Source organism: Populus euphratica, unplaced genomic scaffold (genome assembly GCF_000495115.2).
Source record: "Populus euphratica unplaced genomic scaffold, PopEup_1.0 scaffold1225.1, whole genome shotgun sequence".
NCBI lineage: Eukaryota > Viridiplantae > Streptophyta > Magnoliopsida > Malpighiales > Salicaceae > Populus > Populus euphratica.
The window spans coordinates 33,014-49,565 of record NW_011501091.1 but is presented as its reverse complement, the minus strand read 5'-3'; the positions used below and the strand labels follow the sequence as shown (position 1 = coordinate 49,565).

At 32.4% G+C, this 16,552-nt stretch overlaps 1 protein-coding gene across 1 annotated transcript; it reads right to left on the bottom strand.

The window, feature by feature from the left end:
- Positions 1 to 15,696: 15,696 nt before the first annotated feature.
- LOC105117224 (uncharacterized) lies at positions 15,697 to 16,164 on the bottom strand. Its single transcript, XM_011014810.1, has one exon. The coding sequence runs from the start codon at positions 16,162 to 16,164 to the stop codon at positions 15,697 to 15,699; it is 468 nt and encodes a 155-aa protein (XP_011013112.1).
- Positions 16,165 to 16,552: the final 388 nt, after the last annotated feature.

The following is a 16,552-nucleotide window of genomic DNA, read 5'->3' as shown; positions in this document are numbered from 1 at the left end:
GTTCAGCAGTCCAGACACTATTTAGTGTTCGACCCATATCTTGAGTTCTAGAAGTCCAAATACACTGCTTTTTTTTTGTTGGAAAGCTGAGACAATTTTTTATAACTTTCATAAGATTATATGTTCAAATTCTGATATTAACAATGATGTTTTGTTCAGATAAGAAGATAAAGATTGTCACCAAGTCAAGATATGGTCATCCACTTAACGATTAGTCATCAAATCAATAGTTCTAAATTTTGGCCTATAAAAAGAGGTATTTTCCATACATTTAGGCATTTTGGTTTTTAGATCATGATCATGTTCTTGTTCTCTCTCTTTATATTTTTGTAATGCTTAAGTTTTGCTTATATTAATCTTTTATTTATGCTTTTTATTATTATTATTTTTACTTAACTTATATCTTATTTATGTTCTCATCTTATTTATTTATATTTCTCTTTTTCATTATATTTAGTTAAGTTTATTATGTCAAGGTGAAAAGATTACACTAATGGTGTAAGAATAAGTATAGTATAAACTCAACATTGACTTTAATTTTTGATATTAACATATTTTGTATTTGTTATCTTATTCACTCTTAATGCTTTGCTTGTGACACGACCAAAAGATTGATATCTTCTCCCAAGTGTAGGAGTGTCGAAATAATAAATAACTCGGTAAGACCAGAGTCGAACCACAAGAAGGTTAATTGTATAAATTATAAACAACAATTATAAACAACAACAACAACAACAACAACAACAATAATAGTAGTAGTAGTAGTAATAGTAAAGAAAAAGAAGGAGAAGAAGAAGATAAGAACTTTGAGATGGAATATTAATGTAAGGATTAAACAATGATAATAATAAATGTCAAGGTTAAAGGTTCCACTAATGGTATGTCAAACAAGTATAGTATAAACTCTTATTATTGAATTGGAAACCACACACAAAGGAGGTTCCAATCAGATTATAGATTGTTAACATGATTACATTGGTCATCTTATTCGATTAATGCTAATACTTGTAAATCTCGTTAAGCATTCATGATTATAACTTATGTTAACAACAAATCAAGTTCCTTTCATAGCTCAAGTGTCGGTTATACCATACAATATGAACTATTAAAGTGCCAAGCATTTGTTCTACCAAGTGTTATACAACATAAATCAAGATTAGTCATTTAACAAGCAAAATATTAAAGAGTGAATAAGATAATAAATACAAAACATTTTAGTATGAAACATTAAAGTCCATATTAAGTTTACATTATACTTATTCTTACACCACTAATGAAACCTTTTCACCTTGACATAATAAACTTAGCTAAACATAATGAAAGAAAGAAAATAAATAAACAAAATAAGAACATAAATAAGATAAAAGTTAACTAAGTAAATGAAAGAAAATGAAAGGCATACACTTGATATTAATGAAAGCAAACCATAAACATTACAAAAAATACAAAGAGAGAAAGCAAGAGCATGATCTTGATCTGGAAACCAAGATGCTTAAATGCATGGCAAATGCCTCCTTTTATAGGCCAAAATTGGGAACCATTGATTTGATGACTAATTGATGGGTGGGTGACCAACTCTTGACTTGGTGAGAATCCTTATTTTCTCTTGTCTGCCCAAAACGTCATTCATAACATCAAAATTGGAACCACTTAAAAACATGAAAGTTGTAGGAAATTGTCTTAGCTAAAAATTCAAGTTATTTGGACTTCTAAAACTCTAAATATGGGCCAAAATACTGAACAGTGCTCGAGCTAGAACATAGATTCAGACTTCTTTGTTGTTGTTATAATTTGGACTTGAAAATTGCATTTTTAAGTCTTGGGTTCCATATGAAAGTTGTAGGCCTATATCTTACCTTTTTATCTATAGCTCGAGATATGACCCAATTACCAAACAGTGTTCCGGTTTGGACTTCACCGACATCTCTTTTCTAAGTTTGGTCATCTCTTTGTCCTTTCCATTTCAGTTCTTAAATTCATGAATCAATCCTTTCATTTATATGATAGGCTTGTATTTAAAATGAATATTTACCACAAATTAAAGGTATCTTATATTATTAGATATGTTATTATAAAACATGCTTTAGTTAAGGAGTTATTGATACTTCAAGTGTAAAATGATGATATAAAACCTTGATAAAAATGCACTTTTAAGTACTAATCACACCCCCCAACCAGCTTATTACTAGTCCCTAGTAATCAAAGCGTTAAAATAGAAAAACAATTTGCAAATTCCACAAAGCAAGGTATTCATCATTCAACTTCCATTAATCTATCTAGATAAATAAACTCTCGTTGGTTGAGTGTTCATTTGTTTTACAGATTTGACACACAATGTTTTCAACAGATTTTAATTGACCACTCTTTTTCAATTCTAGTGCCTCGACTTTTCTAGCTAAAGATGCAAACTTGGCTTGAAGGTCATGATCTTCCCTAAGGTTGCACATACCTCCACTAGATGTATGAGGTTGAGTTTTACTCGGTGCCTCATAAGTACCTGCGGTGTCCCAATTTTGAGCATTTTCAGCTAACAAATCTAAGTACTCCATTGCTTCATCAGGGTCTTTATCTTCAAAAGTTCCATTGCACATCAATTCAACCATTTGCCTATCTCTAGGTGTTAACCCTTCATAAAAATGTGAAACCAATCTCCATATTTCAAAACCATGATGAGGGCAAGTATTAAGCAAGTCTCGATACCTATCCCATCATTGGTAAAATGTTTCTCCTGGTTTTTGAGTGAAAGTAGTGATTTGTCTTTTGAAAGAGTTTGTTCTGTGAGATGGGAAAAATTTCTTCAAAAACTGTTGTTGCATTTCATCCCAAGCACGAATGGATCCTGGTCTTAAATTTTGTAGCCATGTTTTAGCTTTATCTTTTAATGAAAAAGGAAAAAGCTTTAATCTGATGGTGGTCATGCTACAATTTAAATTATTATATGTGTTGCAGACCTCTTCAAATTCCCTTAAATGCAAGTATGGATTTTCCAATTCTAAGCCATGAAAAGAAGGTAAAAGTTGAATAATACCTGGTTTAAAATTAAAATGAGATGCATCGGGAGGAAAAACTAAGCATAATGGTGCACTTGTTCTTGTGGGATTCATGTGGTCTCTAAGTGTTCTAGCATGGTTATTCTCATTATTCTCATTATGAAGTAATTGATTATCTTCTTCGGCCATATTTTCTGAAAATGAGGATACCCTACAAAGTCTACCACTTGATGTACGTGACCACACTCTCATGCACGTGTAGGAATAGAATAAAAGGAAGAAGAAAACAAAAGAAGAAGAAACAAGAAAAAAGAAATAAAGTTATATACAAGAACTTACCTCCCCAGCAACGGCGCCAAAAACTTGACACGACTAAAAGATTAATGTCTTCTTCCAAGTGCAAGAGTGTCGAAGTAATAAATTACCCGGCAAGACCGGGGTTGAACCACATGGAGGTTAATTGTATAAATTATAAATAACAATAATACAACAACAATAATAATAGTAATAAAAATAATAATAATAGTAGCAATAATAATACTAATAATACTAGTAGTAGTAGTAGTAGTAGTAGTAGTAATAGTAATAGTAATAATAATAATAATAATAAAGAAAGAGAAGAAAAAGAAGAAGATGAGAACTTGGATTAATGAGAACTTTAAGATGGAAAATTAACGTAAGGATTAAACAACGATAACAAACAATGTCAAGGTTAGAGGATTCACTAATGGTATGTCAAACAAGTATATTATAAACTCTTATTATTCAATTGAAAACCACACACAAAGGAGGTTCCAATCAGATTATAGATTGTTAACATGATTACATTAGTTATCTTATTCAATTAATGCTAATACTTGTAAATCTCGTCAAGCATTCATGATTATCACTTATGTTAACAACAAATCAAGTTCCTTTCATAGCTCAGGTGTCGGTTATACCATACAGTATGGGCTATGAAAGTGTCAAGCATCTGTTGTACCAAGTGTTATACAACATAAATCAAGATTAGTCATTTAACAAGCAAAGTATTAAAGAGTGAACAAGATAACAAATACAAAACATGTTAGTATCAAACATTAAAGTCCATATTAAGTTTACACTATACTTATTCTTACACCATTAGTGTAACCTTTTCACCTTGACATAATAAACTTAGCTAAACATAATGAAAGAAAGAAAAATAAACAAACAAAATAAGAACATAAATAAGATAAAAGTTAGCTAAGTAAATGAAAGGAAATGAAAGGCATAAACTTGATATTAATGAAAGCAAACATAAACATTACAAAAAAAATACTAAAAGAGAAACGAAGAGCATGATCATGAATGCTTGACGACATTTACAAGTATTAGCTTTAATTAAATAAGATGACTAATGTAATCATGTTAACAATCTATAATCTGATTGGAATCTCCTTTGTGTGTGGTTTCCAATTGACTAATAAGAGTTTATACCATACTTGTTTGACATACCATTAGTGTATCCTCTAACCTTAACATTTATTGTTATCGTTGTTAAATCTTTACGTTAATATTCCATCTCAAAGTTCTCATCATCATCATCTTCTTCTTCTTTTTCTTTATTATTATTATTATTATTATTATTAGTATTACAACTACTACTATTATTATTATTGTTGTTGTTGTTGTTGTTGTTGTTGTTGTTATTATTGTTTTGTTGTTATTATTATTGTTATTGTATTAAAATTTGTATAATTAACCTCCCTGTGGTTCGACCTCGGTCTTGCCGGGTTATTTATTACTTCGACACTCCTGCACTTGGAAGAAGACATCAATCTTTTAGTTGTGTCAAGTTTTTGGCACCGTTGCCGGGGAGGTAAGTTTTGTATAAATTATAATATTTATTTTATTTTCTTTTTTCACTTTTCTTGTATATAACTTTGTTTCTTTTCTCTTGTTTCTTCTTCTTTTGTTTTCTTTTTCCTTTTATTCTATTCCTACACGTGCATGAGAGTGTGGTCACGTACATCAAGTGGTAGACTTTGTAGGGTATCCTCATTATTTTCAGAAAATATGGTCGAAGAAGATAATCAATCACTTCATAATGAGAATAATGAGAATAACCGTGGTAGAACACTTAGAGACCACATGAATCCCACAAGAACAAGTACACCATTATGCATAGTTTTTCCTCCCCATGCATCTCATTTTAATTTTAAGCCAGGCATTATTCAACTTTTAACTTCTTTTCATGGCTTAGATTTGGAAAATCCATACTTGCATTTAAGGGAATTTAAGGAGGTCTACAACACATATAATAATTTAAATTGTAGCATGAACATCATCAGATTAAAGCTTTTTCCTTTTTCATTAAAAGATAAAGCTAAAACATGGCTACAAAATTTAAGACCAGGATCCATTCGTGCTTGGGATGAAATGCAACAACAATTTTTAAAGAAGTTTTTCCCATCTCATAGAACAAACTCTTTCAAAAGACAAATCACCACTTTCACTCAAAAACCAGGAGAAACATTTTACCAATGTTGGGATAGGTATCGAGACTTGCTTAGTACTTGCCCTCATCATGGTTTTGAAACATGGAGATTGGTTTCATATTTTTATGAAGGGTTAACACCTAGAGATAGGCAAATGGTTGAATTGATGTTCAATGGAACTTTTAAAGATAAAGACCCTGATGAAGCAATGAAGTACTTAGACTTGTTAGCTGAAAATGCTTAAAATTGGGACACCACGGGTACTTATGAGGCACCGAGTAAAACTCAACCTCATACATCTATTGGAGGTTTAAGGAGTTCCTGGTTTAAAATTAAAATGAGATGCATCAGGAGGAAAAACTAACGCTTAGGGAAGATCATGACCTTCAAGCCAAGTTTGCATCTTTAGCTAGAAAAGTCGAGGCATTAGAATTGAAAAAGAGTGGTCAATTAAAATCTATTGAAAACATTGTGTGTCAAATATGTGAAAGAAATGAACACTCAACCAACGATTGTCCAACTTTGCCTTCTTTTAAGGAATGTCTCAATGAACAAGCCCATGCTTTAAATAGTTTCCAAAGGGCCAACCACAACCCATACTCCCAAACATACAACCCTGGTTGGAGAAATCACCTAAATTTTAGTTGGAAGAGTGAGAACAACAATGCACAAACTTCACAACCACCATTTCAAGCACACCAAATTTCTAAAAATCTCATGGATATGCACCTCCTTATGCTCCACCTCCTAGAAGAAATCTTGAGGAAACATTGCATGCATTCATTGAAAAGCAAGAGACAATCAATACTCAACTTGCTCAAAACATGACAGATTTTAAAGATACTCTTGCAAAATTAACATCTGCTCTCAGTTTCCAAGAGAAAGGTAAGTTTTCATCTCAACCACAACAAAATCCCAAGGGGCAATACAATGCAAATGCAAGTAGTTCCGGAAGCCAACACATGGATTAAGTCAAATCAGTCACTACTCTGCACAGTGGTAAGGTTATTGAAAAACCCTCTCTTGAACCTTATAAGAAAGATGATTCTCCGCCAGCACTTCCATTTCCTCAAGTCATGACCAAACAAAGGAAAGTCAATCACAACTCTGAAATTTTTGAAACTTTCAAACAGGTAAGAATCAATATACCTTTGCTGGATGCTATTAAACAGGTTCCTTCCTATGCTAAATTTTTAAAAGATCTATGCACTATGAAGAGAAAACTGAATGTGAAAAAGAAAGCCTTTTTTGCTGAACAAGTAAGTGTTATTCTTCAGAACAATAATGCTTTGAAATATAAAGACCCTGGTTGTCCTACAATTTCTTGCTTTATTGGAGAACATAAAATTGAAAGAGCTTTACTTGATCTTGGAGCTAGTGTGAATTTACTTCCATATTCAGTTTTTGAAAGTCTCAATCTAGGTGAGTTAAAACCAACTTCTATATCTCTTTTACTTGCCGACAGATCTGTAAAAGTGCCTAGAGGAATAATTGAAGATGTGTTAGTACAAGTATATAAATTCATTTATCCTGTGGATTTTATTGTCTTGGACACACAACCTGTTGAAGCATGTAATTCATTTCCTGTTATTTTAGGACGTCCGTTTCTTGCAACTTCTAACGCATTGATTAATTGTAGGAATGGACTGATGAAGCTATCATTTGGAAACATGACATTGGAGATGAATATTTTCAACATTTGCAAACAACCTGGAGAAGATAATGATTTACAAGAAGTAGATCATATTGATGAATTAGTTTATGACCAACTTGAATCTACTTTATGTAAAAATGAGTTGGATGAATCTGAAGATTTGCAAATGATTTATTCTGAGGAAGAAATCACAGATGAAAAATGCACCGAAAATGTTGATGCAGATCTTTTGTCAAAAGTGACACCAAATTCAACATTTGACATCACACCAATCGATGATTACTTTCCTAACGAATCCTTACTTTCTCTTAGTCCAATGCCTTGGTATGATAAAAAATTTAATTTTCTTGCTTTAGGAGTTTTTCCAACTGATTGGAGTACCCAAGACAAAGAAAAGTTTTTGAACGAAGTGAAGAACTTTTATTGTGATGACCCTAACTTATTCAAATATTGTCCTGATCAAATATTTCAAAGATTCATTCCCGACAATGAGGTAAGTAGTGTCATTAAACTTTGTCATTCTGAAGCATGTGGAAGTTATTTCTCGTCAAAAAAGACAGCTATAAAAATCTTTCAAAATGGATTTTATTGGCCCACCATGTTCAAGGACACGCATGCATTCTACAAAACTTGTGAAAATTGTCAAAAAGTGGTGTGATGTCAGTTTTCAAATCTGTTGTCAATCTTGACAAGTGATCTACGACAACATTTTCGCTGCCTTTCTTATCTTTGATTGTGATATCAAATTCTTGAAGTAATAAAATCCACCGCACCAATCTAGCCTTAGAATCTTTCTTAGAAAGAAGATATTTCAATGCTGCATGATCACTAAAAACAACAACAGGCATGATCACTAACAACAATAACAGGTGAGCCAACAAGATAAGATCTGAATTTTTCACATGCAAATACTACTGCAAGTAATTATTTTTCAGTGGTGGTGTAATTCATTTGAGCACTATTTAAAGTTTTACTTGTATAGTAAATTAGATAAGGTTTCTTATCTTTTCTTTGTCCCAAAACAGCACCTATGACATAATCACTAACATCACACATTATTTCAAAAGGTAATGACCAATCGGGAGGTTGAATGATAGGAGCACAAGTAAGCAAGTTTTTAAGTTTAACAAAGGCTTCTTCACAATGTTCAGTCCATTCAAAAATAGTATCCTTTGTTAGAAGGTTACTTAAAGGCTTAGATATTACACTAAAATCTTTGATGAACCTTCTATAAAAACCAGCATGTCCCAGGAATGATCTAACATCTTTAAGAGATTTTGGTGTTGGCAAGTTTGCAATTAACTCGATTTTAGATTTGTCAACCTCAATTCCTTTTGATGAAACAATGTGACCAAGTACAATGTCGTTTGTTACCATAAAATGACATTTTTTCCAATTCAGCACAAGATTCTTCTCTCCACACCTGGTCAAAACCTTTCCTAAGTTAGTTCACACCTGGTCAAAACCTTTTCTAAGTTAGTCAAACAATCATCAAATGAATCGCCAAAAACAGAAAAATCATCCATGAAAATTTCAAGAAAATGTTCAACCATATCACTAAATATACTAAGTATGCATCTTTGAAATGTGGCTGGTGCATTATATAATCCAAAAGGCATCCTTCGATATGCAAAGGTACCAAATGGACATGTGAAAGTAGTCTTGTCTTGATCTTTCAATGCAATTTCAATTTGGTTGTAACCGGAATAACCATCTAGGAAACAATAAAATTCATGACCTGCAACTCTTTCTAGGATTTGATCCATGAAAGGTAAAGGAAAATGATCTTTTCTAGTCATTGAATTAAGTTTCCTATAGTCAATGCACATGCGCCAACCAGTAACAGTTCTAGTGGGAATTAACTCATTGTTCTCATTTGTTATCACAGTGACTCCAGACTTCTTGGGTACAACTTGGGTAGGACTTACCCATTTGCTGTCAGAAATAGGATAAATGATTTCATTATCTAGAAGCTTAATGACTTCATTTTTCACTACTTCTTTCATATTAGGATTTAGCCTTCGTTGCATTTCTCTAGAGGGTTTAGCATTTTCCTCTAAATAAATTCTGTGTGTACAAATCAAAGGACTAATTCTTTTTATATCAGTTATGGTCCATCCTAATGCATTTTTGTGCATTTTCAGAGTTTGTAATAACTTACCTTCTTGATGTGCATTAAGTTTGGAAGATCTTATTACCGGAAAAGTTTCATTTTCTCCCAAAAATGAGTATTTGAGATTGGATGGCAACGGCTTCAAATCAGGTTTTGGTGGTTGAACAGTTGAAGGTATGGACTTAATTGATCGTGGTGGCAATTCCTCAATTTGTGGCCTCCAATTACTTGTTTTTGATTCTTCCTAAAAATAAATCATTTGCAAATCATCAGATTCATCAATCTCAATTTCACTGGAAGTGGTTGGAAATTGATCATGAATTAATTTTTCAGTAAAGTCCACTTCCTGTAAATCATTATCATCTCTAGGTTGCTTGCAAATGTTGAAAATATTCATCTCCAATGTCATGTTTCCAAATGATAGCTTCATCAGTCCATTCCTATAATTAATCAATGCATTAGAAGTTGCAAGAAATGGACATCCTAAAATAACAGGAAATGAATTACATACTTCAACAGGTTGTGTGTCCAAGACAATAAAATCCACAGGATAAATGAATTTATCAACTTGTACTAACACATCTTCAATTATTCCTCTAGGCACTTTTATAGATCTATCGGCAAGTAAAAGAGTTATAGAAGTTGGTTTTAACTCACCTAGATTGAGACTCTGAAAAACTGAATATGGAAGTAAATTCACACTAGCACCAAGATCAAGTAAAGCTCTTTCAATTTTATGCTCTCCAATAAAGCAAGAAATTGTAGGATAACCAGGGTCTTTATATTTCAAAGCATTATTGTTTTGAAGAATAACACTTACTTGTTCGGCTAGAAAGGCTTTCTTTTTCACATTCAGTTTCCTCTTCACAGTGCAGAGATCTTTTAAAAATTTAGCATAGGAAGGAACCTGTTTAATAGCATCCAACAAAGGTATATTGATCCTTACCTGTTTGAAAGTTTCAAAGATTTCAGAGTTGTGATTAACTTTCCTTTGTTTGGTCATGGCTTAAGGAAATGGAAGTGCTGGTGGTGAATCAGTCGTTTCTTTGCAATTTTCAGATTCATCCCCTTCCTTACCCTCAGAGATTGACTCATCATCTTTCTCATAAGGTTCAAGAGAGGGTTTTTCAATAACCTTACCACTGCGCAGAGTAGTGACTGATTTGACTTGATCCATATGTTGGCTTCCGGAACTACTTGCGTTTGCATTGTATTGCCTCTTGGGATTTTGTTATGGTTGAGATGGAAACATACCTTTCTCTTGGAATCTGAGAGCAGATGTTAATTTTGCAAGAGTATCTTTAAAATCTGTCATGTTTTGAGGAAGTTGAGTATTGATTGTCTCTTGCTTTTCAATGAATGCATGCAATGTTTCCTCAAGATTTCTTCTAGGAGGTGGAGCATAAGGAGGTGCATATCCATAAGAATTTTGGAAATTGTGGTGTGCTTGAAATGGTGGTTGTGAAGTTTGTGCATTGTTGTTCTCACTCTTCCAACTAAAATTTAGGTGATTTCTTCAACTAGAGTTGTATGTTTGTGAGTATGGGTTGTGGTTGGCCCTTTGGAAACTGTTTAAAGCATGGGCTTGTTCATGGAGACATTCCTTAAAAGAAGGCAAGGTTGGACAATCGTTGGTTGAGTGTTCATTTGTTTCACAAATTTGACACACAATGTTTTCAACAGATTTTAATTGACCACTCTTTTTCAATTCTAGTGCCTCGACTTTTCTAGCTAAAGATGCAAACTTGGCTTGAAGGTCATGATCTTCCCTAAGGTTGTACATACCTTCACTAGATGTATGAGGTTGAATTTTACTCGGTGCCTCATAAGTACCCGTGGTGTCCTAATTTTGAGCATTTTCAGCTAACAAGTCTAAGTACTCCATTGCTTCATTAGGGTCTTTATCTTCAAAAGTTCCATTGCACATCAATTCAACCATTTGCCTATCTTTAGGTGTTAACCCTTCATAGAAATATGAAACCAATCTCCATGTTTCAAAACCATGATGAGGGCAAGTACTAAGCAAGTCTCGATACCTATCCCAACATTGGTAAAATGTTTCTCCTGGTTTTTGAGTGAAAGTAGTGATTTGTCTTTTGAAAGAGTTTTTCCTGTGAGATGGGAAAAACTTCTTTAAAAATTGTAGCCATGTTTTAGCTTTATCTTTTAATGAAAAAGGAAAAAGCTTTAATTTGATGATGTTCATGCTACAATTTAAATTATTGTACGTGCTGCAGACCTCCTCAAATTCTCTTAAATGCAAGTATGGATTTTCCAATTCTAAGCCATGAAAAGAAGGTAAAAGTTGAATAATACCTGGTTTAAAATTAAAATGAGATGCATCGGGGGGAAAAACTATGCATGATGGTGCACTTGTTCTTGTGGGATTCATGTGGTCTTTAAGTGTTCTAGCACGGTTATTCTCATTATTCTCATTATGAAGTGATTGATTATCTTCTTCGGCCATATTTTCTGAAAATGATGAGGATACCCTACAAAGTCTACCACTTGATGTACGTGACCACACTCTCATGCACGTGTAGGAATAGAATAAAAGGAAGAAGAAAACAACAGAAGAAGAAACAAGAGAAAAGAAACAAAGTTATATACAAGAAAAGTGAAAAGAGAAAATAAAATAACTACTATAATTTATACAAGAACTTACCTCCCCGGAAACGGCGCCAAAAACTTGACACGACGAAAAGATTGATGTCTTCTCCCAAGTGCAGGAGTCTCGAAGTAATAAATAACCCTACAAGACCGGGGTCGAACCACAGGGAGGTTAATTGTACAAATTATAAATGACAATAGTACAATAACAATAATAATAATAATAACAACAACAATATTATTAGTAATAACAATAACAATAACAATAACAATAACAATAACAATAACAATAACAATAACAATAACAACAACAAATAATAATAATAATAATAATAATAGTAGTAGTAGTAGTAGTAGTAGTAGTAGTAGTAGTAGTAGTAGTAGTAGTAGTAATAATAATAATAATAAAGAAAGAGAAGAAGAAGAAGATGATGAGAAGTTGGAGATGGAAAATTAATGTAAAGATTAAACAATGATAATAACAAATGTCAAGGTTAGAGATTCCACTAATGGTATGTCAAACAAGTATAATATAAACTCTTATTATTCAATTGGAAACCACACAAAAAGGAGGTTCCAATTAGATTATAGATTGTTAACATGATTACATTAGTCATCTTACTCGATTAATGCTAATACTTGTAAATCTCGTCAAGCATTCATGATTATAACTTATATTAACAACAAATCAAGTTCCTTTCATAGCTCAGGTGTCGGTTAGACCATACAATATAGGCTATGAAAGTGCCAAGCATTTGTTGTACCAAGTGTCATACACCATAAATCAAGATTAGTCATTTAACAAGTAAAGTATTAAAGAGTGAACAAGATAACAAATATAAAACATGTTAGTATCAAACATTAAAATCCATATTAAGTTTACACTATACTTATTCTTACATCATTAGTGTAACCTTTTCACCTTGACATAATAAACTTAGCTAGACATAATGAAAGAAAGAAAAATAAATAAATAAAATAAGAACATGAATAAGATTAAAGTTAACTAAGTAAATGAAAGGAAATGAAAGGCATAAATTTGATATTAATGAAAGCAAAGCATAAACACTACAAAAAATACAAAGAGAGAAAGCAAAAGCATGATCTTGATCTGAAAATCAAGATGCCTAAATGCATGGCAAATGCCTCCTTTTATAGGCCAAAATTGGGAACTATTGATTGGATGAATAATTGATGAGTGAATGATCAACTCTTGACTTGGTGACAATTCTTATCTTCTCTTATCTGCCCAAAACATCATTGATAACGTCAAAATTGGAGCCACTTGAAAACATAAAAGTTGTAGAAAATTATCTCAGCTTTGTTGTGTAAAAACTTCAGCTCATTTGGACTCCTAGAACTCCAGATATGGGCTAAACACTGAACAGTGCTTGGGCTGAAAGACAAATTCAGACTTCTTTGTTGTTGCTACAATTTGGACTTGAAAATGGCATTTTCAAATCTTGGGCTCCATATAAAAGTTGTAGGTCTATGTCTTACCTTTTCATCCATATAAAGTAGACCTAAATCTAAAATCTATAACTCCAGATATGACACAATTACCAAACAGTGTTCCGGTTTGGATTGCACCGACATCTCTTTTCTAAGTTTGGCCATCTCTTTGTCCTTTCAATTTCAGTTCTTAAATTCATCAATCAATCCTTTCATTTATGTGATAGGCCTGCATTTAAAATAAACATTTACCACAAATTAAAGATATCTTATATTATTAGATATATTATTATAAAACATGCTTTAGTTAAGGAGAATATTTACCACAAATTAAAGGTATCTTATATTATTAGATATGTTATTATAAAACATGCTTTAGTTAAGGAGTTATTGATACTTCAAGTGTAAAATGATGATATAAAACCTTGATAAAAATGCATTTTTAAGTACTAATTAGATATCAATGCCTAATTCAAAGGAAACTTACTTGTGATGCGATAATTCGCTTTTTTTTTCTAATATTAATTTCTTTAGTGTCACTTCCATTACTAGAACTAAAGTAATATTTCATAGTATAAATACTTTTGTAAATATTATCAAGTTAATATAGAGAGTCCAAGATAGAAGAAGAGAATGAAAGAATTATATTCTTTTAACAAATGAAAAACTACACTTTTATTATGGGTTATGCCTCTATAAATATAAGTAATGAAAACAATTAATTTTTTTAGTAACTTCTTTAAATATTTGGATTCATTAATCTACCGGGTCTAATCTAATTACCAACAATTTGCTTGCGTGTTTTAGAGAGAAGAGTTTAAGTTTCTGTTTTGCCTATTGGTTTCCAAGTTCTGAAGGGAAAACAAATTGCATTCGTTGATTTGTTTTATTAATGTATTTATTATCAGTTGAGCGTTCATATAACCCTATTGCTTGGTTCAATTTCAACGTTACTGATTAATGCAGTCCTTTATTTATCTTTTACTTATTCATTTTGTTCCTCTACATGTTAAAAACTTGCATCATATAAGAACTTTGAGGTCAAATTACTAGTAAATTCTATATTAATTTTTTTAAGAAAAATCATATTTAGTTTTACTGTCTATATTACCATCTTTATATACTTACCAATTAATTGATTTTCTTTCCTTTTCTTTTACTTTTAAAAAACCATTCTTAATATTTTTGTCCTTCATGTTCGATTTCTTTCACATGTAAAATGGTTAATAATCTTTTTTTTTCTTATATATATGACCATGATTTTTTCACATGTAAAATAGTTTATAATTGTAATCTATTTTTTATTCTTTAGATTGCAATTATGAAAGAAAAAGTAATATATATATATATATATAATTCCTCATGTTCTTAATTTTTTTTTGAAAATAAAATTTTGATAACCAATAGCATGATGAGGTGTTCTCAACCTTTTGTAATAATTATAACAATTACAAAGAATAAAATTGTCAATAATTATAAATCTCTAATTAATTTCTTAAAAAAAATGTCAAAATGTTTTAGGGGAAAAATATAAACAAAAAGTGCTATATAATAAAATTCCTTGTAAAGTATTTTCCTAGAAAACAAACAGGTAAAACAAATTTTTAAATAGAATCTTTCAGGAAAGTATAAGAAGATAGACTTAAAACTTGAGAATTGAATTTATTGAGCTAACAAAAACATAATATAATTTATTGATATTTAATTTATCTTTAAAAAATGAACTTCTTCAGACATTTTGTTTTTTGGTTTCAATCTTTATTACGAATAGCATATAACATAGAGATCCCTTTCCTTTGTCGTAACTCATACTAATATCACGTGTTTTGATCTTCACTGCAGCAGCTGTTCTTTCGAGAAAAATGGCATGTGAAATTTATTGACAGCATAATGTTGAGAAAGACGACAGCATTGAAGTCTAAGCCGTGGATATTCCTTTCTATTGCTTTGATAGAAATTTTATTTCATTCTCGCAAGTGGCTAATTAACCAGTAACATCATTCTGTGCGTCAGAGACCCGGACGTTGCTGTTGAATTTCTAGGATGTTCATGGAATTGGGACCTCAGCCATACGGGGGGCGGGGGGCGCAGAAAAAAAAAAAAACATAAGATGCATGTTGCTGGATCTCTTGAGAAAAACAGATCAAGCCCTCAAGAAGACAGTTGCTTAAAGTGGAACAAAGATACTCAGTTTGGCTTGAGATCATCTCTCTATTACTTTGTTGTTATTGTCTTGCTGAACTTTTTTTAATTAAAAGTTCTAGATTCATGACCTGCAGAAGCCATGCTTATTCTTTGACAGAGGTTCTGTGTTGATTCGAAATAATAGGGACAGGACATCATTCATAAGTTAAAACATAACACAATCATCATAGTTTAGCAATGACCATGCATGATTACAAAATCACAAGTCCGGATTCATGATTGGCATTGAGAAAGTGTGCTACGTTCTTTTAGAGCTGTGAAAACTTGAGAACTTTTGTAAAAAATCTGAGCTCTTCTGTTGTAATCTGTAGGGTCTCTTCCCTCATCATCTCCCATGATTGCTTCTCTCTCCAAGCATTCCAGCAGCTCCACCATTCCTTTGCTTTCTTCACATTCCTCTCTCAACTTCCCAATCTCCACAATCCAATCACCTTCCCCTTCTAGGTTCATTTCAGCCTCCATATCTCTTTCCAGCTCCACCACCGGACCCCATTTACGACACCTAGCTGGCACCGAATAATTCAATCTTTGGGCCAAACATAGACCTTGATTAGGCCTCTCTCTGAGTTTGAACCTTAAGCTAGTCAATGGATCAGAAAAACTTTGAAGGCGTTTGGTTTGTGGGAGAGGACTTGATGAATAAAAAGGTTGTGTTTTTGTGGGAGAAATAAGTGTTTCCATGGTTGAAGGCTCTTCTCCATGCAGATTTTGAGGTCTGGTTGGTTTATATAAAGGCTCCCCTCCTCTGATGGGTTAATAAAAGGATAAGCAGGTGACGCAAAGAGGACGGCACGTGTAAGTATATGGTAGAGGATTCAGGAGCTGGTGGCACATCAAGAATTGCGGGAAGGATGAGGCACGGGCTTCCATGAGTGAAGTCCACGTCCTTGTCGTGTCCGCATAAAGAGAAGAGAATGCCATTTTGTACAAGAAAGCCCTGCCCCTGCAAATTTATACAAGTGGTCTCATTTATGTGGGCCATTTGATGCGGGGATTTTTAAGTGGAAAGTTCCATGCATCTTGTTGTTTATCCTGATGAGAGAGAGAGATGGCTGTATTTGCATGAAAA

Coding starts and splice junctions, on each gene's coding strand:
- LOC105117224 (XM_011014810.1), bottom strand. CDS start 16,164: ATGGAAACACTTATTTCTCCCACAAAAACACAACCTTTTTATTCATCA.